This window comes from Lepidochelys olivacea (genome assembly GCF_965140295.1).
Source record: "Lepidochelys olivacea isolate rLepOli2 genome assembly, chromosome: 24".
NCBI classification, from domain to species: domain Eukaryota; kingdom Metazoa; phylum Chordata; order Testudines; family Cheloniidae; genus Lepidochelys; species Lepidochelys olivacea.
This window is the reverse complement of record NC_140434.1, coordinates 15,534,038-15,556,967: the sequence shown is the minus strand read 5'-3', so window position 1 is coordinate 15,556,967 and position 22,930 is coordinate 15,534,038. Positions and strand designations below refer to the sequence as shown.

Genomic DNA, 22,930 nt, shown 5'->3' with positions numbered 1-22,930 from the left:
GCCTGGGCTCCCTCTCACACTGTGATGCTGAGTAAGGACTGAGTCTGGGGAGGGCTACAGGAAGATAGTGTCTCCAGGGAGGAAGCCGTGGGGATATGGCCCCATACCAGGGCTGGACAACTTGTCAAAGAGGACATGAAATTGTATAAAAGATCCTTGGGTCCTGATTCCGTCATCTCAGAGCTGCTTAAGCTTCTTCAGGGGAAGTTTGAGTCGCAAGATTGAGGTCCCAGTTATGCTGGTGCACCCTGAATGTGAGATTTGGACATTGGACTATGAACTATTTCTGAAAAAACACTTTGCAGCTACAAAGCTCAGCATCTCTGCTCTGAATCTGCACCCAAAGGAATTGAACTCAGGTCTGTCTGTATATGGATCTTTTAACCAGACTCTCTCTCTTGTTTTTTAATAAATTTTAGTTTAGTTGATGAGAATTGGCGGGAGCGTGTATTTGGGTAAGATCTGAAACATTCCTTAACCTGGGAGGTGATGCGTCCGATCCTTTGGAGGTTGGTAGAACCTGTTCTTTTATACGATGAAATGCGATTTACAGAAATGTTTGTCATATTTGACGTGGGTACCTGGATGGAGGCCTGAGGCTGGGTCACTTCAAGGGAACTGTGTTGTTTGGATGGCTGAGTAACCCGTGAGGTAATAAAGAAGCTGTTTTATGCTGGCTTGGTGAATCTAAGTGTTGGAATATCCACCAGCTTTATGGGGATTGTCTCCCCATTCTTTGCAGTTCACCCTAATTGAGTACTAATAAAATAATACCAATAGGATCTTACAAGAGGGATAAAGAAAAATGCCACATTTATTGTAAATACAACACTTAGCATATGCTTTCAGTCACACAACATACACACACACACACAGAAGTCCTGCAGATGGTCTTTATAGTTATCTTTATAGTTACAGTCTGTTTGAAGCTCAAGTCAATGTACTGGCCAGTTAGATTGAGCACGAGTGAGGAGCAGGGCTCTGTCGGACACGACCCGATGCTCCGAGGCTTTGCAGGATGAACCCAGAGTTCCACAGCAAAACACCCCATCTTTATAGTTGTAAAGTCCCATTTGAGTCCATGCATTTTGCAATGTCCTCCTGTAATCATTAGTCCTTAAGTGGTGTTAATCTTGGGGTTTTCTGCTGTTATCATTTATTTGTTGTCTCTCCTTCGGGGGTGCCTGCCTCCCCTCTGAGGTTGTCAATGCTGCTGACATGTTTAGCATGGAGACAATGGATCTTTTCTGATTGTCTCCTGCTGTTTCCAGGTCTCTCACTTTTTCTTGACCATCTGGACATTTGCGGTGGCTTTCACACCTTCTCTTTTCCTGATGCATGCATTCCTCATTCCCACACAGTCTCTCACAGAAACCTTCCAAGGTATACAGAATACACTGTAAATTAAGCCTTGCTAAATCTTAGAACTAAAACAATTCACATTGGGGCTTCAGGCCCTCAACATTTCTCTATACTATTTACCAGAGACACAATACAAAATCCTGTCTTTTACTAACTAAACTTTATAACAGGTCCTAATTGTAATGCATATGGGAAACAGGATCCCAGTCTCAGACAGTCATTCCTTTCTGTTATTCCAAAAGGTTGCCTGGCAGAATGAAATCAAGGTTTACAGCAATTCTGATAGTACCATTTTAAAATTTAGCCCTACAGAGTGACCACAGCTGGCTCCCTACTAGGATCTCCGTCACAGGCATGAAGATGCTGTCACGGTTCCCTTTCCTCCCCTGAGCCACCAGCCACTCACGGCGCCTGGGGCTATTGCCACAGATGTAGATGAACATGATTTCGAGTTACCTGCCCCAAGCTCTCTGCTCTCCCGTTAGTGTCAGCGGTGGGATGAGACCAGATTCCCAGCGGCTAACCCAGGCCCAGGGCCCAGGTAAGAGCGGCTGTTCCTTGTTTTTGGGGCAAAAAGCCAGATTTGGGGAGAATGAATCTTCAAATGTCTAAATCACTGAAAGGAGATTAAAAGGTGAGAAGTTTCTTATGGGAGGGGCCGCAGCTGAGATCGGGGCCTGGTGATGCAGGCGCTGCCCAGACACAGCGAGAGACAGTCCCTGCCCCAGCTAAGATCAGGCCCCGTTGTGCCAGGCGCTGCCCAGACAGACAGCCAGAGACAGTCCCTGCCCCAAAGAACTGGCAATTAAAATAGACAATAGATGGGAGGAAAAACTGAAGCACAGACCAGGAAAGTGAGTGGCTCATCATCGTACAGCAGGGCCATGGCACATATCGGAGGAGAACCCACAGTGCTGGGTCCCAGTCTGTTCTAGCCACTAGCCCACAGCAGCTTGTGCTAGCCCTGTCAATATACAGGGTCCTTCCCAAACAGGGCGTGAGAGCCAGTCCCTGTCTGACGAGCTCGTGGTGTAAGATACAGGGACCGAACATGGCGGGGCAACATCATCCTGCACTGTTACATGGCTGCCGTGTCCCACCCCAGAGCAGGCTGCATGTCACTGCTGGTGGAAATACTTAACAGCTGGGCACCCTTCCCTGACATGGCTCTATCCCAAGGGGTCAGGACGTCCCCCTGCTGCACCCCAATGTGGTTTGTTCCCTTCCCCCTCCCTGAATCTCCCTGCATGTGTCAGCTCCACACAGGAACCTTCCTCCGGTCCTGCCCTGAAACCATCCTCCGCGTTGCTATGAGCTGCCAAAAAGCCACGTGCCCCTCCCCAGAGGTGGCTGCATTGCACCTCCAAGGGGTGAGCCTTGCATACACGACCCGCAAAGCAGAGGGGAATGGAAATGAAACGGATCCATCGGGCCAGTCTCCAAGCCTTACTCCCTTCTGGTTAGGAAATTCTTTTACAAAGGGCCCTAGGTCTAAAATATCTGATCACTCAGCTGATCCCGCGGTTGGACACCATCGCCTGGCGCAGACGAGCTGTCACCCAGAAATGCTGCAGGTGAATCATTCCCGGCCCCTTTCCCTGCCAGGCCGCCTGAGCGCTCTGCCCTGGACGGAGATGGCCTTGGTGCTGGTCCCTGCCTTTTGCCTCCTGAGCGGTGAGTAATTCACACAGACGCCATGTGCTGCCAGCCAGGGGACCAGTGGGGACCGTTTCCCCAGCCCTGGGAGTGCGTCTACACTGCCGGGAGGGTGCTCGGAACCGGGTTCCATCGCAGGGAAATCCCAGCCACTCGTGCCAGAGGCTCCAGTTCAAGCCTAGGGGGCGTCTGGCCTTGAACCTGACCCTGAGCAGCTGGGTCCTCGCTGGGGCGAGTTCCCCAACTCTCAGGGGCCGGGCGCCGGTCTGATCCCCGATTCCTGTCCCCGGCAGGAGCCTACGCCCAGAAGTGGAACGTGACATTCGCACCAGGGCCGCTTGCTGGATGGGCCGGCTCGTGTGTGACCATCCCCTGCTCCTTCACCTACCCCGCAGGGTGGATGGTCAGGGCCGTGACCTGGACACGGGACAGGGATCAAACCGACTATCACTCGGATGAAGATTGTTTCCATGCTGCCTTTAAGGGGCGCGCCCGCTATCTGCGGAACCTGCAGCACGACTGCTCCCTGCGGGTGTCGGGGCTGCGCCCCAGCGATCAGGGCACCTACCGCTTCCGGTTCCATGCAGCGGGCGATGGCAGGACGGACAGCTGGACGAGTGACCTGGTACAACATCTCAGTGTCTCTGGTAACCAGGTTCCATCCAGCACCCCCCGAGTAAATGCAGGGACACACAGACACACATACACCCCATTTCTGCCTTGCTCTGAAATCCAGGTGGTTAGAGCTGGGAGTCAGGACACCTGGGTTCTCTCCCCAGCTCTAGGGGAAGGGCTGGGAGTGGTTAGAGCGGGGGGACTCCTAGGCTGTGTTGTCGGACCTGAGTCCCTGTCACTGTCTAACCCCACTCTCGCCCTCAGTCGCCCCCAACGTGCCCAGGATCGAGGTTTCTTGGCTGGCAGGGAAGGCAGCACTAAGGGAAGGTGACGGTTTTACCCTCCACCGCCAGGCTGCTGCCCTGCGGCCCATCACCGGGGACATGTGGTTGCCAGAAGCCGGGCGGGATTTACGTGTTGAGAAGGCAGCCATCTGAGCCCCGGCCTCGTGGCTGCCAACCTGCTCCTCATCGTCCTCATTAATGTGGGGGCTTGTTACCTGCTCGGGAGAGGCTGGCGGCAGGACGGGGCTGTGAAGGGTAAGAGCCGGGCTGGGCGGATGGGAACAGGGATGGGGATGGTGCAGGGGGATGGTGATTTGGGGGGCTGGTGGGAGACACCTAGGGGAATACCGGGGTGTAGCTGGTGAGTTTAGCTAATTGTGAGGTTGTGATTCATTAACATGTCATGTCCCGTACAATCACTGTCTGTTCAGTCGAGTTAAGGGGCTGGATTATGGAGGTCTCCAGCCAATGAGGAGTTCAAAGGAATAAGCCGGTGTTCGAGAGCTCAGGCAGGAAGGCTGAAACGCAAGGCCTGTGGGCCGAGGCCTGCAAGGTTTTAGCTTCGCTATTTTGGGCCTCGGAGGGAAGAGACGCTGACAGAAGGAAGTGAGCGAGGAAAACCCCGAGGCCCTGAGATGCTGGGCAAAGAGGCGCCAAGGGGCAAAGTTACAAACCATCAGCCGGAGGATGAACTTTAAATCGCAGAAACGCCGTAGCGGCACAGCTGGCTCCAGCGTGTGTCTGCAGCCCCGGCTACGGGTCGTGTGTCCGTGCTAACGAGAACAAAGAGAACTAGACACGGCCTATAGAAACCGGGGGGCCTTAAGTCTCCAGGGGACACAGACCCCGAAGGGAAAAGGGGGGTGACACTTTCACGTACACACACAGAAGGTCGCTAGAGGAAGACTCACACCCCAACCCCAAGCCCATCCGGGAGCTAAGACCAGATGCCTCTATTCAATGAGGGTGTAGGGCCTGGGAGCCAGGACTCCTGGGTTCTATCCGTGGCTCTGGGTGGGGAGTGGAGTCTAGTGGTTAGAGTAGCAGAAGAGCCCAGACCTCTGAGCCCACTTGTGTATGAGGGTCTCCGATTCACCCCCGTGCCTCAGTTTCCCAGCTGCACAGCGGGAACCCAGAGGCACGCCTGCTGTTAGGCTGTGTGCATCGCCGCAGGCCGGGCATGGCGCAGTCCAGAGTCAAAGGCCCCGGCTGCTCCTTGCATTTGATTTCCCACTTGGGGGACGGGGGAGGAAGAGCCCTGAGAACGCCCCTCCCCCACTGCTGAGCAGCGCAGGACGCCAGAGCAGCTGTTTGTCCCGCATCAAGGGTCACTGGGTAGTTTTGTCACAGAGACGCTGCCCCTTCCTCTGGGTTTTGAGCAGACCAAGGTCGGGGGAGGACCTGGGGGAGCAGCCGCGGTGTGAGAACCGGCATTGACCACCCCTGCCCTGTCCCTGCCGCACAGCGCCCCCTAGTGCCCCCACCCTGCTCCCCCGCAGCGCCCCCTAGCGCCTCCACCCCCGCCCCTGCAGAACAGCCCCCCTAGCGCCCCCAGCCTGCTCCCCCACAGCACAGTGCCCCCAGAGCCTCCACCCGGCCCCCTACACCACAGCGCCCCCTCGCGCCCCCACCCTGCCCCCCCACAGCGCCCCCTAGCGCCTCCACCCCGCCCCTGCAGAACAGCCCCCCTAGCGCCCCCAGCCTGCTCCCCCACAGCACAGTGCCCCCTACGGCATCCACCCTGCCCCTGCAGCACAGCGCCCCCTAGTGCCTGCACCCTGCCTCCCCACCCCAGCACCCCCTAGACCCTCCACACCGCCCCCTGCAGCACAGCACCCCTAGTACCCTCACCCTGCTCCCCAACACCGTACCCCCTAACACTCCTACCCTGCCCCCCCCACCACAGCACCCCCTAATGCCTCCAGCCCACCCCCTGCAGCACAGCGCCCCCAAACGCCCCCACCCTGCCCCCCACAGAATAGCGCTCCCTAGTGCCCCCACCCTGCTTCCCCGCATCACAGCACCCCCGAGCGCCCCCACCCTGCTCCCCTGCAGCACAGCGCCCCCTAGCGCCTCCACCCTGACCCCTGCAGCCCAGTCCACCCGAGCGCTGCCTGGGGCATTGGGCCAGCCCTGACGGCCAGGGGAGACCGCGATGACAAAGGCAGGGCCCTGCCCCTGTATCCCCCTCCATGGTCCCTCTGTGACACCCACTTCCCAGCCATCTTGGGCCAAGATCTGTGTCTCTCTCCCTCCTCCCTGAGATTATTCCTGGCTGCGCAGCTGCCTGCCGACTCTGGGACACCCCCAGCCAGCCGGACGGCCTCCCCCCGCCCGCGGAACGGCCGCAGGTAAGCTGCCCCCCAGCTCTTCTTCGCAAGCAGCGTGAGCCTCACGGTGCGAGCGTTACAGGGGAAACACCCCTGAAGCAATCCGAGAACCACCCTGTGTGCTCCAAAGCTCCCCAGAGATCCCCCCTCCAGCTCCCCCTCAGGCTGCGGGAGGGGTCCGTCCTGCACGCCCCAGCCGTGGGGTTTGCCCCCGAGATGAGCAGCAGGTAACGGTCTCAGACCTTTGCTCTCCATCTCCAGGGGGAGGTAATCAGCCGACCGGGCCCCCCTCTGCAGGGTGTCGCTTCCAAGGGCCGGGTTCCTGCAGGAGCAGAGATGGGGAAATTGTCCTCCCGCCTCCCTGGGGATCCCAAGGAAACCCGCTGCCCACGGCTTCTTCCTGGGACACGGTTCAGTCAGTCCCTTGAACTCCGGGTCTGACACCTGTCCCGTCTCCCGCCTGGAGATCTTAACCCCAGCCCTGACTGCCAGGGAGAGCCCCCACCCTGCAGCACAGCACCCCCTAGCGCCTGTCTGGGGCATTGGGTCCAGCCCTGACTGCCAGGGGCGAGCCCCCACCCCACCCCCTAAAGCACTGACTGCCAGAGGAGAGCCCCTCCCCTGCAGCACAGCGCCCCAAAGTGCCAGGGAAAGTTCACGGCCCCCGGAAGCAGAGACCTATAGATTGGCGGGGTGGGGGGCAATTGACCAACCAGACGTGGGAAGATGGGGGACACACAGAGCTCCTCACATCTGCTCAGAGCACCCACAGCTCCAGCTGACTCTGAAATTGACGGTAGATCTGAGAATCGGCTGGGGGTACCATTGTTGCCTTCTAGCCTCAACCCTCGAAGAACCCAGGAGTCCTAGCTTCAAGCCTCCCCTCTAACCACTAGCCCCAACTCCCATCAGCAGGGGAAGGTGCAATTACCTTATAGCGCGTCCTGCAGTCGTGGCTCCGGCAGCCAATCTGGCTGGGGGGAGCTGAGCAATCAGTCCAGCGGCTTTGGAGGGCGAATGGGGAAGTGGCATCTGATGGGGTGAGGAGGGGTGAGATTTCTGTGGGTCCCCTTGGGGGGCGAGCTGGGAGGCAGGCCCCAGAACACCTTGAAGGGCAGCTCTAAACGTCCCCCTTTCACTGCAGGTGCAGGGGGTTGTTTAGCAACATCTGAGTCCTTTCACTTCCCTCTCTCTGGCTAAGCAGGGGCGGGCACGATCCGGGCACGGATGGGAGATGGGCAGGGAGCAGTGGGGGCGGGCTCTGCCCTGGCAGTCAGGACTGGCCCCAATGCCCCAGCATGGCACTAGGGGGCGCTGTGCCTTAGGGGAAGAGAAAGGTCACTAATTGCTCAGCCCAGACCTGCAATCAGCCTGGGGCCCAGACAATAGGGGGCGATCGTGGCCTGGGCACGGGGGTGGGGTGGAATATACCATCCTACCTGTAACCTCAGCCCCGTTCCATTCAGAGGGGTCCTTCTCTGACCCCGCGTCCACGTCCCCCCGACATGGGCACAGACAGAATTACAGCGAGGGTCTGCCTGGCCTGGGCTGTCAGTTCCTTAGCACTGCGGAGCTGCGGTCTGGTCCCAGGACACTGCTGACCCCTAGGGTTTGGGTTTCGCCCTGGCGGGCCTGTCCCCCTCCCGGCCCTGGGAAACCGCTGGCTGAAATGTGGCTGGAAAGAAAAACACCGTGCCTGGTTCTGTCTATTGGCCCCTCTCCCGGCCCAGCCCTTCCCGCCTCCATCAGCAGATGTCCTGGACCAGCCACAGATCCCCTGAGCATGCTCAGGAGCAGCAATGCCGGAAACCTGGATGAGGAGCGTTTCTAGCACGACAAGCCAGACAGCCCTGCCCAAAGCCCGGGGACTGGAGAGCGGAGCAATGGGATCAGAACAAAGTACCCTGCGCTAACCCCTAGACTCCCCTCCCAGCACCCAGGAGGCCTGACTCTTGTCCCTCCCCCAGCCACGGACAGAACCCAGGAGTCCTGGCTCCCAACTCCCATGCTCTAACCCACTGGACCCCTCTCCCACCCCAGAGCTGGGGACAGAACCCAGGAGTCCTGGCTCCCAGCCCCCATGCTCTAACCCACTGGACCCCTCTCCCACCCCAGAGCTGGGGACAGAACCCAGGAGTCCCTGCTGCCAGGCCCCTGATCCCACCGCTCGTCGCCCGACTGCCCAAAGGGGCAGACACACACACACCTCAAGCTGGGGGTGTGATCACTGGTCTTCAGACTCTTTCCCACTGTGTGTCTTTCTGCGTCCCCAGCAGGAAATCCTGCGCTCCGGGGATACTGCCAGCCCCTCGGACAATCCTGGAGACTATTCGAACAGCCTGGGGACTATTGTAACAGAGCCCGGCCGAGGTCCCTGCAAGCCGTGGTCCCCTCTGCGCTGCCAGGACCCTGAACCCCATGAGACTCCACCGTCAACGCCCCGGCCTGTGTTCACCCTCCTCGAGGAGCCGGGAAAACCCTCTGAACCAAGCTCACGCCCACTGCTCGGCCCCCAGCTGCCGGGTTCTCCTAACTTTGACTTGAGCCTGGAATTTCCTGCCTGTCTCCTCTCTGGGATTTGAAATCTCCCTTGTTCCCCTCTCCTTTGCTCCTGGGAATTGCTCAGCACGTCTCACTTTTAACCCCAAGTTAACCGCTGTTTTTTGTCTCAGGATTGCCACTATTTTTACTAAAGTTGGTCTCGAAAAAGAATTACCCAATCCCTGCATTGCGGAGCTATTTATTCCCAGTCGAGTTCTCCAGTAGAGTGATGGCCACATCACCCCAGCTGGGGGTCTGGCCCCATTCATTCCAATGGAGCTACGGCCGCTTGACCCCAGCATAGGCGTCGAGCACCCACCGGCAGCCCCCCGTCAGTGCTTCCCCCTCCCTCCCCGCTCCTCCTGCCCACCGGGGCACAGGGGAGAGGAGCGAGGACGCAGCACACTCGGGGGGGGGGTGGGAAGAGGTGGGGTGGGAGCAGGGCAGGGGTGTGGCCTTGAGGGAAGGGGTGGAGTGGGGATGGGGCCTGGGGCAGAGCCAGGGCTCGAGCGCCCCCCGGCACAATGGAAAGCCGGCGCTTGTGGACCCCGCTGGGATCTGCCCCATTGAGCGATGGCTTCTCTTTGTGTTTAAGGTCCCGGCCGTGCAGAGGGGTCCCAGGCTGGTCAGAATTTCGGCGGAGCTCAGTGGGAACCAGCTTGGGGATAGACCAACTCGCTGTAAATATCCTGGGTCCGTCCTTGGAGTTCCTGTAGGCCCAAACAGAGAGCCAGTGAGATCCCTGCTCAATGGGCCCCAGGGCCAGCGGGGTGGGTGCTGCCAGGACCGGACACTCTGTGGCTGGGGGAATCTCCCCTGAGTCGGTAGCAGGACGGGGTCTCACACACATACTTAGGCAGCGCCGGTTCCACCCAGCAGGGGGCAGGGATTCACAGTGCGGGGGGTGGGGAGGCTGCAGCCGCGACACACTCCAGCCAGCAGGGGGCAGAGGGGCCCGGGAGGTTGGGGGGGAGGGTAACAGACCCTGCGCTCACCTCATAGGGTGACTCCGTCTCTGGCCTGCGGGAAAGCTCAGCGCCTCGTGGGAAAGGGAAAATAGTTTCTGTTGTTAGATCTGGGTCCCCGAAATCTCCAGCCTCCTGAATCCCGCAAGTGTCTCCCACCAGCCCCCCTAAACCACCGGCCTCCCACCCCTTGACTCCCCCCAAATGTCTCCCGCGAGCCCCCCACACCACCAGCCCCCTGAATATCGCCCTAGTGTCTCCCACCAGCCACCCCAAATCACCAGCCCCTGGATCCCCACAAGTGTCTCATGAGCCCCCCAAACCACCAGACCCCTCACCCCTGTAGCCTTTATTTTTATTTGAAGTGAATGCCAGTGACACAGACAGTCGCGGGAACAAGGTCCCCTGTCTCTTCTCAACTGGATTAAAGTCGCCAGCTAAGTGACGACTGTCCCCGCGTATCCAGCTCCTAGAGCGATCCATGTACCAGTGAGAGCTACACACGTACTCGCAGCCTCCCACACGGGGCGAGGGGCTGCTGGGTCCCCCGTGGATCGATGGTCAGGAGGGGGATGGTTCCCGCTGGAGTTTTCCCAGAGGAAGCTCAATGTCCCCGCTCTGGGCACCAAGACCTGTAATAACCTCCCTGCCCAGCGGGTGGGCAACAGTTGTCCTGCGTTTAGCTGCCTCCCCTATTTAATGTGACGCCCCTTGCATCGCGCCATGCGTGACAAACCCATCTGGCAGCTAGTGAGTTAGAGCAGGGGGCCGGCAGCCAGGACACCTGGGTTCTCTCCCAACCCTGGGAGGGGAGGGGGGTCTAGTGGTTAGAGCAGGTGGGGGGTTCCCTGCAGTCCCCCCTCTAGCTGGTCTCTCTCCACTGCGGGTGGTTGATGTTGCTCTGGGTCGTCACAGGAACCAACCAGCGCTTTGTCCTTTCCTCTGCTCCCCAACGCCGCGGCTGCCCGGGGTCACCATGAGGTGTCTCCTCTGGCTGCTGTTCCTCCCGGGTAAGGCCCCTTTGCCTCGCCCTGAAGGTCTGGCTCCTTCATACCCACAGAGCCCTGGGGGCAGGGGAGAAGGGAGGGGAGACCTGGCTGCAGGGGTCACAAGCTCAGAGGAAGGTTTTCCTCTGTGAGATTTACTCCACTTGCATCAGAGTGATGGGATCCAGTGATAGGGGGTTGGGAAGGTTGTGTCGGGATTCAGGATTCCTGGGTTCTCTTCATTGTGCAGATGGGGAAACTGAGGCACAGAGGCACACCATGAGCTGAACAGGTAGTTTAGTGCTTGGAATCAAACCCCAATCTCCTGAGGGAGACTACAACGGGTCCTACTGAAAGGTGAACTGTCAAGTTGGAGGGAGGTTACCAGTGGAGTTCCTCAAGGATCAGTTTTGGGACCAATCTTATTTAATCTTTTTATTACTGACCTGGGCACAAAAAGTGGGAGTGTGCTAATAAAGTTTGCAGATGATACAAAGCTGGGAGGTATTGCTAATTTAGAGAAGGACAGGGATACCCTACAGGAGGATCTGGATGACCTTGTAAACTGGAGTAATAGGAATAGGATGAAATTTAATAGTGAGAAGTGTAAGGTCATGCATTTAGGGATTAATAACAAGAATTTTAGTTATAAGCTAGGGACGCATCAACTAGAAGTAACGGAGGAGGAAAAGGACCTTGGAGTATTGGTTGATCATAGGATGACTATGAGCTGCCAATGTGATATGGCTGTGAAAAAAGCTAATGTCGTCTTGGGATGCATCAGGAGAGGTATTTCCAGTAGGGATAAGGAGGTTTTAGTACCGTTATACAAGGCCCTGGTGAGACCTCACCTGGAATACTGGGTGCAGTTCTGGTCTCCCATGTTTAAGAAGGATGAATTCAAACTGGAACAGGTACAGAGAAGGGCTACTAGGATGATCCGAGGAATGGAAAACTTGTCTTATGAAAGGAGACTCAGGGAGCTTGGCTTGTTTAGCCTAACTAAAAGAAGGTTGAGGGGAGATATGATTGCTCTCTATAAATATATCAGAGGGATAAATACCAGAGAGGGAGAGGAATTATTTAAACTCAGTACCAATGTGGACACAAGAACAAATGGATATAAACTGGCCACTAGGAAATTTAGATTAGAAATTAGACGAAGGTTTCTAACCATCAGAGGAGTGAAGTTTTGGAATAGCCTTCCGAGGGAAGTAGTGGGGGCAAAAGATCTATCTTGCTTTAAGATTAAACTCGATAAGTTTATGGAGGAGATGGTATGCTGGGATAACATGGTTTTGGTAATTAAATATTCATGGTAAATAGGCCCAATGGCCTGTGATGGGTTTTTAGATGGGGTAAGATCCAAGTTACCCGGGAAAGAATTTTCTGTAGTATCTGGCTGATGAATCTTGCCCATATGCTCAGGGTTTAGCTGATTGCCATATTTGGGGTCGGGAAGGAATTTTCCTCCAGGGCAGATTGGAAGGCCCTGGAGGTTTTTCGCCTTCCTCTGTAGCATGGGGCACGGGTCACTTGCTGGAGGATTCTCTGCTCCTTGAGGTCTTCAAACTACAATTTCAGGACTTCAATAGCACAGATATAGGTGTGAGGTCTTTTTTAGGAGTGGTGGGTGAAATTCTGTGGCCTGCATTGTGCAGAAGGTCAGACTAGATGATCATAATGGTCCCTTCTGGCCTAAATATCTATGAATCTATGAATCTATGAGTCCCAGTTCAGCACAGGAAGCGCCCGGCCAGCCTGCACCTCACTGCCATCTCAGTCTCTCTGCTGCTTCCAGGCTTCCTGTGTCACTGAGACCAACCCGCCAAGGTGCCCGCGTCCCTGATCGCTTGGACGGGGGCCTGTCTGTCCATCCCGTGCCGATATAAATCCTGCCTCCTGAACCCCAGAAGGCCAAACAACCCAACCATCAACTCCCTGGCCTGGTACCTGAACCCTGGGTATAACCCTGAGAAGAAAGATTTCAGTGACACCGTCCTCTGTAAACACAATGCCTCCATCAGCCCGGTCTTTGCAGGGCGCATGAGGTTCCTGGGGAGAGAGATTGCAGCCTGCAGCGGTGTAACCTGCAGGCCAGCGAGAACGGCTCCTACGGGCTGAGACTGATCCTCTCGAACCCCAGGAAGACGCAGGAGGAAGAGAAGTGGATGACTTATCAGTGTGAACGTGATGGGTAAGAGGGAAAGTCCTGGGCTTCCTTGAAGGAACAGACTAAAGACTCATAGTCGCCGCTCTAGCCACGAGACCCACTCCCCTCCCAGAGCTGGGGAGAGAACCCAGGAGTCCTGGCTCCTGGCCCCCCTACTCTAACCACTAGACTCCACTCCCCTCCCCTCATGGAGACAGGGATCGAACCCAGGAGTCCTGGGCCTCCTATAAAGGAGGAATGAATCACTCACCTGCAATATTTTTCCCATGTTCATGGGCTGGCTGTAGATGTGGAATTGCCCGGTGCCATCCGGAGAGCCCAGGCTCACCTCGGTGGGCGCGCTGCCACGGAAAGAGAGAACGTTACGGGGGCTGGGGATGGCGCGAGGGCATTTGGGTCGCTAGCATTGGGTCGGCTGCAGCGCTGTGGCTGGGGATTGGACAGACTGCGTCGGTCAACAGCGTACAACCCCTGTGGGTGAGTGGCTGGGGATGGACCCCTGGGCTAAAGCACCCAGACCTGACATGAATCATGGACTTGGGGAATGGGGCCTTTCCTCTCTAGGGGGCACTGGCTCCAATCCAGCCCCACAGCGGAGGACGAGCTGCCTCGGGGTGGTGGGGGCAGGAAGGGTGCACACGGCCTTTCCCTTCTAGAGCAGCGGTCCCCAAACTGTGGGGCACGCCACCCTACGAGGGCATGGAGGAACTTTCGGGGTGGCACGGCAGGGCTAGACCAAGCCCCCATGGCGGGCAGGGAGGGAGCGCCACCCAGCCCCGCTCCACGGCAGCCACAGCTCTGGCCCCAGTCCCAGCCCCGGCCCCAACCCCGACCTGGACAGATCCTATTATGGGTAAGGGAGGGCCACCCGCCGCGGCGCTTTTACGGACGGGGGCGGCGCTCTGGGTTTTCGGTGGCGGGTCCCTCACTTGCTCCGCCGAAGACCCGGAGCTCCGCCGGGGGAGTAAAAATTAAAAAGGCGCTTAATTAATTAAAGGGCCCCCGAAATGGCTTTGCCCCAGACCCCCAGAAGCCTCTGGGCGGCCCTGGACCAGAGCCAGGCCCTGCTGTTACCTCGGGGGCTGGTCCTGCAAGGCAGGCAGAAGTGAGATTGGAAAGAGCTTCTGTCCTGCTCGGGGACGGATTTTATAATCCTGTTTATTGGAGGGGAAAAGTGATGGACAGAGCTTGTCTAAAGTCATGCAGTGAGTCAGCAGCAGAGCTGGGGATAGAACCCAGGCGTCCTGGCTCCCAGCACCTCTTGCTCTCACCCACTAGACCCCACTCCCCTCCCAGAGCTAGGGAAAGAACCCAGGTGTCCTGGCTCCCAGCCCCATAGATTCACTTACCGGATCGCTGCTCAGTCCCTGGCGTTTGCTCCGCCTCTTCCTACAAATAAAGGAGACCAACAGCTCGGAGGCAAAACGACATCTGCTTCGGTTCAGGAGGGGAAGGAACAGGACAAAGGCTCCCACAAAATAGAACCTCCTGCCTGGGCTTGACCCCTGCTCCCCTGACCACCAGCCGAGCCGTGTAAGCAGGAGGCCACCCAGCCCTTCCCAGGCCCCTGCGGGTGTCAGGTATCCGTGTGGAACCCAACCACCACCATTCAATCACCTCCCCCCGACTGGGTTTCCGTGCAGCCGAACTGGCTCTGCAATTCTCACTCTCGGATTGCGGGGTTCTCCGGCAAAGGCCAGGCGGGAGGAGCTGGGGATGGCCAGACGACCCGAGACGCGGATATCACCGGTTTGCAAAGCAAGCGCAAATACCTCCACGCTATGACGCCGACCAGCCCCACCAGCAGCAGGGGGAATAGTGCAACTGCAGGTCCCAGGATGTAGGCGGGAGCCCAAACACGGGGGGTGGCTGGAAAGGGGAAAGGAGGGTTATTGGATCAACCCTGCAGCAAATTTTTGAACCCCATTTGCTGAGGGACGGCAGCCGGGTAACAAGCCCACAGTGAGGCTGCATGGGGCTGGATCATTAAACGTGGTGGCTTTGGAGTCAGCAGACCTAATGCTCAGACGCGAAGCCCTCCAGTCCCAGCGCCCTCAGCCTCCTCTGTAGGCTGTGCTGCCCAGCTGGATGACATTTCCCATGATGCACCACTATCTCCCCTCTTGGTGATGGGGAGGGTGCCTCATAAGAATCCATAGTCAGGGTGCATTGTGGGAGATGCAGTTTCAGAGCCTCGTATCCTCATTCTCCACTATAGGCCAAGGTGTCTCTCTGGACTACATCTCTCATGATGCCCCACCAGCTCCTCTCTTGGTGAGGGAAGGGCGTGCATCACAGGAATCCTACGCCAAGGTGCATCATGGGAGATATAGTCTGGCTACAGATCCTGGCCCACAGAAGGGAATGGAAGCACAAGGCACTCAAACTACAACTCCCATCAGGCCATTTTCAATTGAAATATTTCGTTTTTTGACATTTCTATGAAAAGTGGAGCTTTCCCACTTGGGAAAAAAAAACCCATTTCCTGGCCAGCTCTACTAGAAACTTTGTTTTTTTTAAATGAAAACCAAGATCTCACAAAATCCCATCATTCCATGTGTGTCATAGGAGTCCTTCGGTGTGGTGCATCATGGGATTTGCAGTTCCTGTGCCTCACGTTCTCAGTCTCCTCTGTTGGCCAGGCTGTCCGGCTGAACTACATCTCCTACGATGCACCGCCTGGTCCCCTCTTGGTGCGGGGAGGGGCGCTTCATTGGAATTCGTGGCTGTGATGCATCATGGGAGATGTAGCCCAGCCCCTGCCTGTTTGATTAAAGGGCTGGAGGAATCACAGCCAGCCTCCCCAAGACCTCGGGCAAAGGCAGTGATGGGCCAAGGGAAGGACGATCCATAGAATCTAAGGGCAGAAGGACCAGCTGGGTGACACAGGCCTCAGGACTCCCCTGAATTCATTCCCGTTTGAACGACAGGACTCCCCTGAATTCATTCCCGTTTGAACGAGAGCTGATCCTTTAGCAAAACATCCCAGAGTTTTTTAAACATTCTGCGGGATGGAGAATCCACCATGTCCGGAGATCATTCTTTTAATGGCAAATTCTCCTCCCTGTTCAACGTTTGCACCTTAATGCCAGTCTGAATTTGTCTAGCTTCAGCTTCCAGCCCCTGGATCTCTGTCTGCTCGGCCGCCAGGCCCATTATCAATGTTCTCTTCTCCGCGTAGGATCTTGCAGACGGGGCTCACGTCACCCCTTCCCCTTCCCTTGGTTCAGCTAAACAGACGGAGCTCCTGGAGTGTCTCACCCTATTGCAGGTTTTCCAACCCCTGACTCCTTCTCATGGCTCTTCTCTGACCCCTCCCCAGCTGATCACCAACTCCTGGGAGTGCGGGCCCCAGAACTGGGCACAGGATCCCAGACATGGTTGCACCAGGGCGAGATCCAGAGGTAAAATCCCCTCTCTGCTCGATTCCAGATTGCCCTGTCCCTGCACCCCGGGATGGCGCTAGCCCTGTTGGCCACCGTGGCGCTGGGAGCTCCTGGTGAGCTCGTGATCCACCGCGATCGCCACAATGACCCTCCCCCGCTGGGCCTACGGCACAAAGGCACAATCCCAGCCCCTCCCCCACTCCAAAGGTCTCTTTTCTCACGTCCCTGGCACTTACACCGGACAGTGATGGTGATGGGGGGGGACCTGGACTGGCCGATCCCATTGTTGGCCTGGCAGCGATACTCCCCAGCCTGCTCCGCCGTGATGTTCTTCAACACCATTTCCTGCCGGGATCCCTCCAGCTGCCGGTCGCCCCGGTACCAGGTGTAGGAGTTGGGGGCGGGGAGGCTGCTGGTGTAACTGCACGTTAGCGTCACCGATTCCCCTGCCTGCAGGTTGGTGCCCGGCGCTGCCGTAACGCGGACACCTGTGGGGGCGTCTGGGGGGCGAGACGGAGACACGGGCCGTGAACGGAGAGAGACAGAGTGGGGGGACCTGGCCCAGAGGGGGGAAGGGATCCAGGTCAGGGGGTGACGGGCCCACCCACCCCCTCTTCTCACACCACTGCCCCCTCCTACCTACCCCCTATTTCTCCCAAGGCCACCACCTCTCTTACGTGTGCATCTTGTCCAGGGTCCACGCACCTAATTAGCGGAGCCAGGCCTGCGCAGCTCCACTAATTAGGGGGTGGCCCCTCGTTCTCTCCTGTGCAGTCACCCAGGAGTGCACCTGAGAGGGAACTAGCCGCGGACCACCTGAATGGAGCTCGCGGACCACTGGTGGTCCACGGACCACAGTTTGAGAAGCTCCGAATTCGAGAACATGCTGGTTTAAAGTTGCCCAATGCTCCCTTGTCGGGTTGTTTGGCAGCCGCCTGCTTTGCCCACTGCCTGCAGAAAGAGCAGCCCCTTGGAGCGAACTGGTGGGGCCAGGGTGGGCCGACAGCCCCCCCAACAGCTCCCCTAAGTTCCCTGTACAGCAGCCTCCCATCAGGCTCCCAATTGCCGGCAGTTCAGCCGTCCCTGCCCACACGGCCCTGTGCTGCCCCTGCCCTCTGCCGGGGAGCTGCTCCGGGAGCCTCCTGCTCGCTCTGCAGGGCGGGTGACCAGATGTTCCGATTTTCTTGGGACGGTCAAGATCTTTGGGTCTTTTCCATATATAGGCTCCTATAACACCCCAACCCCGTCCAAGATTTTTCACACTTGCTGTCTGGTCACCCTATGTGCAGGTGAGGAGGGGGAAGAGGGGAGTTGAGTCAGGGTGTCCCCCTCCCCCATTCCTGCCCCCCCCCATCTCCACAGAGGAGTGGGGTGACACAGCAGGGCTCAGAATGGGGGGAGCTTGCTGGCAGCAGCTGCTGTCTCAAAGTCTCTCCCTCACACACAGGGTGTGTGTCTCTGTGTCTCTCTCTGACCTGCTGTCTTCCCCTCTCCCCCCTCCATTCCTGCTGCCTTGTAGAGTGAGGCTGCATTAACAGCGAGGTGTTGACCCTTGGGGGCTGAGCCGAGTGCGAGTTCATCATTCGGCGGTAAGGCATTCCCCGGGAACCACCCCATCCTCTGACTCCACCGCCTCAACCGAGCTTCACAATCATCATCGCTGTGTGCAGTATTGAAGTGTTCGTTTAAAACTTATACTCTGTGTGTATGTGTAGATAGATAGATAGAGTCTTTTGTCTGGCAAAAAAAAAATGTCCCTGGAAACTAACCCGCCATTTACAGTAATTCTTATGGGGAAATTGGATTCGCTTAACATCGTTTCACTTAAAGTAGCATTTTTCAGGAACAGAATGACCACGTTAAGCGAGGAGTTACTATAAATTTTTAAAAATAATGTAAAAATGTGAAGGCTCTGGGGTGTGGCTGGGGATGAGGGGTTTGGGGTGGCAGGGGGCTCAGGGCTGGGACAGAGGGTAGGGGTGCAGGGGGTGAGGGCTCTGGGGTGGGCTGGGGATGAGGGGTTTGGGGTGTGGGGGGGCTCAGGGCAAGGGCAGAGGGATGGGGTGCAGGGGGTGAGGGCTTTGGGGTGGGCCTGGGGATGATGGGTTTGGAGGAGCTCAGGGCTGGGGCAGAGGGTTGGGGTGCAGGGGGTGAGGGCTCTGGGGTGGGCCTGGGGATGATGGGTTTGGAGGGGCTCAGGGCTGGGGCAGAGAGTTGGGGTGCAGGGGGTGAGGGCTCTGGGGTGGGACAGGGCTGGAGATGAGGACAGGCTGTCCCGGGGCAAGGGCCAGAGAGGAGGATTCCCCCCAGCTCTCTCCCCACAGGCAGCAGTGAGCTCCGGGGGAGGGGCCCCCCACTTCTCCCCTGCCCCCCACTCACCTCCCACCACTGCCATTGCACGTGCTCCTCGGGCCCCTGTCATAAATACAAAGGGAAGGGTAAACGCCTTTAAAATCCCTCCTGGCCAGAGGAAAAATCCTCTCACCTGTAAAGGGTTAAGAAGCTAGGGTAACCTCGCTGGCCCCTGACCAAAATGACCAATGAGGAGACAAGATACTTTCAAAGCTGGAGGGGGGAGAAACAAAGCCTCTCTCTCTGTCTGTGGGATGCTTTTGCCAGAGACAGAACAGGAATGGAGTCTGTGAACTTAGTCAGTAATCTAGCTCGAGACGCGTTCGATTCTGATTTCTTTAAATGGCTGGTAAAAGAAGCTGTGCTGAATGGAATGGAGATTCCTGTTTTTGTGTCTTTTTGTAACTTCAGGTTGAGGGATTCTCTCTGTTTTGAATCTGATCGCCCTGTACGGTATTTACCAGCCTGATTTTACAGAGGTGATGCTTTTACTTTTTCGTCAATTAAAATCCTTCTTTTAAGAACCTGATTGCTTTTTCATTGTTCTTAAGATCCAAGGGTTTGGGTCTGTGTTCACCTATGCAAATTGGTGAGGATCTTTATCAAGCCTTCCCCAGGAAAGGGGGGGTAGGGTTTGGGGAGGATTTGGAGGGGAAAGAGAGCCCAGCCAGCTCTCTCCTGTGAATTGGGGAAGGAGAGTTTGGAGGTGCCCCCCCCAACATCAGCCCATTTCCAGCCCAGCAATTAATCACACCAGGCCCCCAAATCATGCCTGCCCCCCCCCGAGTTCTCCCATGAGTCCAGGCTGACCCCCTCCCCGCATTTGCCCAGCCCCCCTTCCATCTAGTCCGTCCCCTGCATCCCATTAGTTCACCCCCTCTCAGTTCAGTCCCCCAAAAACCCTGCTCAGTTCACCTTCCACCCCCTTCAGTCCAGCCACCCTCAGTTCACCTCCCCATCCCCCCTCAACTCAGGTCCCCATATCGCCCCTCAGTGCACCCCTCATCCCCTCTCAGTTCAGCCCCCCCGCCCCCCGCCGATAGCTGGTGTCTGGCCCTTGGGCCAGAGGCCCTGACTGCAGGAGGAGCCCCACTGGTGAGGGGTCAGGTTAGGGTTGCCAACTTTGTTGGAGAAATTCCTGCAGGTTTCATCACATGACAGTCTTTAATTGAAAATTAATCTTTAATTCCTCAACACTCCAGTAAAATCCTGGAGGGTTGGCAACTTTAGATCAGGCACTTCCCTTGTTCAAGGAACTGGGGGCGGACGCGGGCAGGGTCCAGCCGGGCCGGAGCTGGGCGGACGGGCAGGGCAGGGAGCAGAGCTCTCCAGCCCGACCCAGGAGACACCCTGACTCGCTGCGGCAGCCAGAAGCCCGGAGGCAGGACGTGGCACAGGGAAAACGGCAGCCCGGGGGACGAGAGCAGCTGAGGCCCTCGCTGCTCAGCCCAGCGTGGCCGAGGGCTAGACCAGGCTGACTCTGCCATGAGAGCCAGGCGTGTTCTCCACCGGGGTGAAACCAGCAGCGAGGACCCGGCCGCTCGGGGTCAGGTTCAAGGCCAGACGCCCCCTAGGCTTGAACTGGAGCCGCTGGTGCGAGTTGGTGGGACTTCCCTGAGATGGAACCTGGTTCCAAGCACCCTCCCGGCAGTGTAGACGCACTCCCAGGGCTGGGGAAATGGTCCCCATCAGTCGCCTGGCTGGCAGCGCGTGGCGTCTGTGTGAATTACTCACCGCTCAGGAGGCAAAGGGCAGGGACCAGCACCAAGGCCATCTCCGTCCAGGACAGAGCGCTCAGCCGGCCTGGGAGGGGAAAGGGGCCGGGAATGATTCACCTGAAGCTTTTCTGGGTGACAGCTCGTCTGTGCCGGGCGATGGCGTCTGGCCGTGGGATCGGGTGCGTCACCAGGTATTTCACACCCGGAGCCCTTTGTAAAAGAACTTCCTAACCAGAAGGGAGTAAAGCCCAGAGATTGGCCTGGCGGAGCAAGGACTGGTTGCATTTCTATCCCTGTGTGCCTTGCGGGCCATGTGAGCTGGGCTTACGGCCTCAGGGGTGAAATGCAGCCACCTCTGGGGAGGGGCGAGTGGCTCTTCGGCAGCTCACAGCAACGCAGAGGGCATTTTTAGGGCAGGACTGGAGGACAGTTCCTAAGTGGAGCTGACATGTGCCGGGAGATTCAGGGAGGTGGAAGGGAACAAAGCACTTTGGGGTGTGGCAGGGACCCCAGGGGGACATTCTGACCCCTTGGGATAGAGCCATGTTGGGAAAGGATATCACAGGCACAAGGGGGCAGGGTCGGGGTTCAGTGTTTCAGCGGGGAACAGCAAAGCCCCAGATACAGAGATCAGCCCTGACTGCGAGGGGAGAGCCCCCTACACAGCCCCCCGGCCCGTCCTGCAGCTCCGCACCCCTTAGCGCTTTCTTTGCTGCTTCGTCTCCGATAGCTGGATTGTTTATCGGGGCCCGTCTGTGTGTGTATCTGTGACCCCAGCCTGGGCAGAGCCACTATCTGATGTTACCCAACCGCTCCGAGAACGTTCCCTCTGGGTCACAGTGCAACTGGCCAGCAAGGGTCTGAGGGCCCGGGTGTGTCTGAAAATAAATTTCCCTTTTCAGAGCTGGAACTAGAACCCAGGAGTCCTGGCTCCCAGCTTCCCCTCCTTTAACCCACTAGCCCCCACCCTGCTCCCAGAGCTGAGATAGAACCCAGGAGTCCTGGTTCCCAGGCCCCAGCTCTGTCCCAAACATGATGCTCCCTCTCTGAACAGTTGATCAGTCTAGCATGGGCTCCCCCAAAAGATCTCAAACACCTTCAGTGACACGTTCACGAACAGTGAAATGCAGCCTGCTCTGGGGTAGGGCACGGCAGGTGTTTAACAGCGCCGGGTAATGTTGCCGAGCCGTGTTCAGTCCCCATATCTTATACCGTGAGCGCGTCGGGCGGAGACTGGTTCTCACGCTGTGCTTGGGAAGCCCCCAGTGTATTTTCAATGCCACCCCCAGTGACAGTGTGGCCCAGTGGCTGGAGCACACCAGTGGGACACAGAGCCCCGGGTTCTTCTCCTAGATCTGTCACGGACCCACCATACAATAGCGGGCCAGTCACTGCTCCTCCCTGTGCCTCAGTTTTCTCTCTCACCTATTGTCTATTTTAATTGTAATTTCTTTGGGGCAGGGACTGTCTCTCGCTGCCTCACCAGGCCCCGATCTCAGCTGCGGCCCCTCCCATAAGAAACTCTCACCATTTAATCTCCTTTTAGGCATTTAGAGATGCGAAGAATCATTCTCCCCAACTCTGGCTTTTTGCCCCAAAACAAGGAAAAGCGTCTCCTACCTGGGCTCTGGGCCTGGGTTAGCGGCTGGGTCTCCGGTCTGATCCCACCGCTGACACTAACGGGAGAGCAGGGAGGTTGGGGGCAGGTAAAGAGGAATCATCTTCATCTACATCTATGGCAATAGCCCCAGGCGCTGTGAGTGGCTGGTGGCTCAGGGGAGGAAAGGGAACCGAGATCGTGTGTTCCCTGCCTTTAAAGGCAACGTACGCACAGGCCAAGGGTTAGACAGAGTGACGGGGACGCGGGTCTGACAACATAGCCTCGGAGTCAGACCCACAAGTTCCCCCCACTCTAACCACTCCCCCCAACTTTCTTAGAGCTGGGGAGAGAACCCAGGTTTCTTGGCTCCGAGCCCCCTGCCCTCCCAGAGCTGGGGAGAGATCCCAGGTGTCCTGGATCCCAGCTCTAACCACTTGGATTTGAGAGCAAGGCAGAAATGGTGGGTGGGTGTCTGGGGTCATCCGAGGTCCCGCCATTGAACTGGGGGTGCTGGACGGAGGCTGGTTACTGGAGACACTGTTCTGTTCTCATCGTCCATCTGTCACTGCTGCCAGGGCGCACTACTTCGAACCGGAAGCGGTAGGTGCCCTGATCGCTGGGCTGCAGCCCCGCCACCTGCAGGGAGCAGTCGTGCTGCAGGTCCCCCAGATAGCGGGCGCGCCCCTTGAAGTCCGCGTGGACACAAGCCTCCTCCGAGCGATAGACGGTTTGCTCCTCGTTCCGTGTCCAGATCACGGCACTGACCGTCCGCCCTGCGGGGTAGGTGAAGGAGCAGGGGATGGTCACACAGGAGCCGGCCCCTCCAGCAAAGGACCCTGATGCGAATGTGATGCCCCTCTCCTGGGCGTAGGCACCTGCTGGGGACAGGAATCGGGGATCAGACCAGCCCCCAGCCCCAGTGAGTTGGGATTTTGGAGAGCTTCCCCCCATCCAACATCAGC

The 22,930-nt window shown here is 57.6% G+C and overlaps 2 protein-coding genes and 1 long non-coding RNA gene across 3 annotated transcripts in view; 1 reads left to right on the top strand and 2 right to left on the bottom strand.

The window, feature by feature from the left end:
- Nucleotides 1-815: 815 nt before the first annotated feature.
- On the top strand, nt 816-8,660 carry LOC311512445 (uncharacterized protein; the record flags this gene model as incomplete). Its single annotated transcript, XM_084613651.1, has 3 exons — nt 816-3,036; nt 3,312-3,665; nt 8,521-8,660. The coding sequence occupies exons 1-3, from the start codon at nt 2,445-2,447 to the stop codon at nt 8,658-8,660; spliced, it is 1,086 nt and encodes a 361-aa protein (XP_084469777.1). The 5' UTR covers nt 816-2,444.
- Nucleotides 8,661-9,258: 598 nt separating this feature from the next.
- On the bottom strand, nt 9,259-14,309 carry LOC311512723. Its single transcript, XR_014709545.1, has 4 exons — nt 14,262-14,309; nt 13,163-13,253; nt 9,784-9,827; nt 9,259-9,498 (listed from the first exon to the last, which is right to left on the bottom strand). It is a non-coding gene; the product is annotated as an uncharacterized lncRNA (long non-coding RNA).
- Nucleotides 14,310-14,575: 266 nt separating this feature from the next.
- Nucleotides 14,576-22,930, bottom strand: part of LOC311512443 (B-cell receptor CD22-like) — a gene marked incomplete at both ends in the record, with an annotated part of 53,014 nt that continues 44,659 nt past the window's right edge. Inside the window, 2 exons of the mRNA XM_084613649.1 lie at nt 14,576-14,781; nt 16,535-16,798. Coding sequence (XP_084469775.1) covers nt 14,576-14,781; nt 16,535-16,798 — 470 coding nt within the window. The remainder of the gene's footprint in view (nt 14,782-16,534; nt 16,799-22,930) is intronic.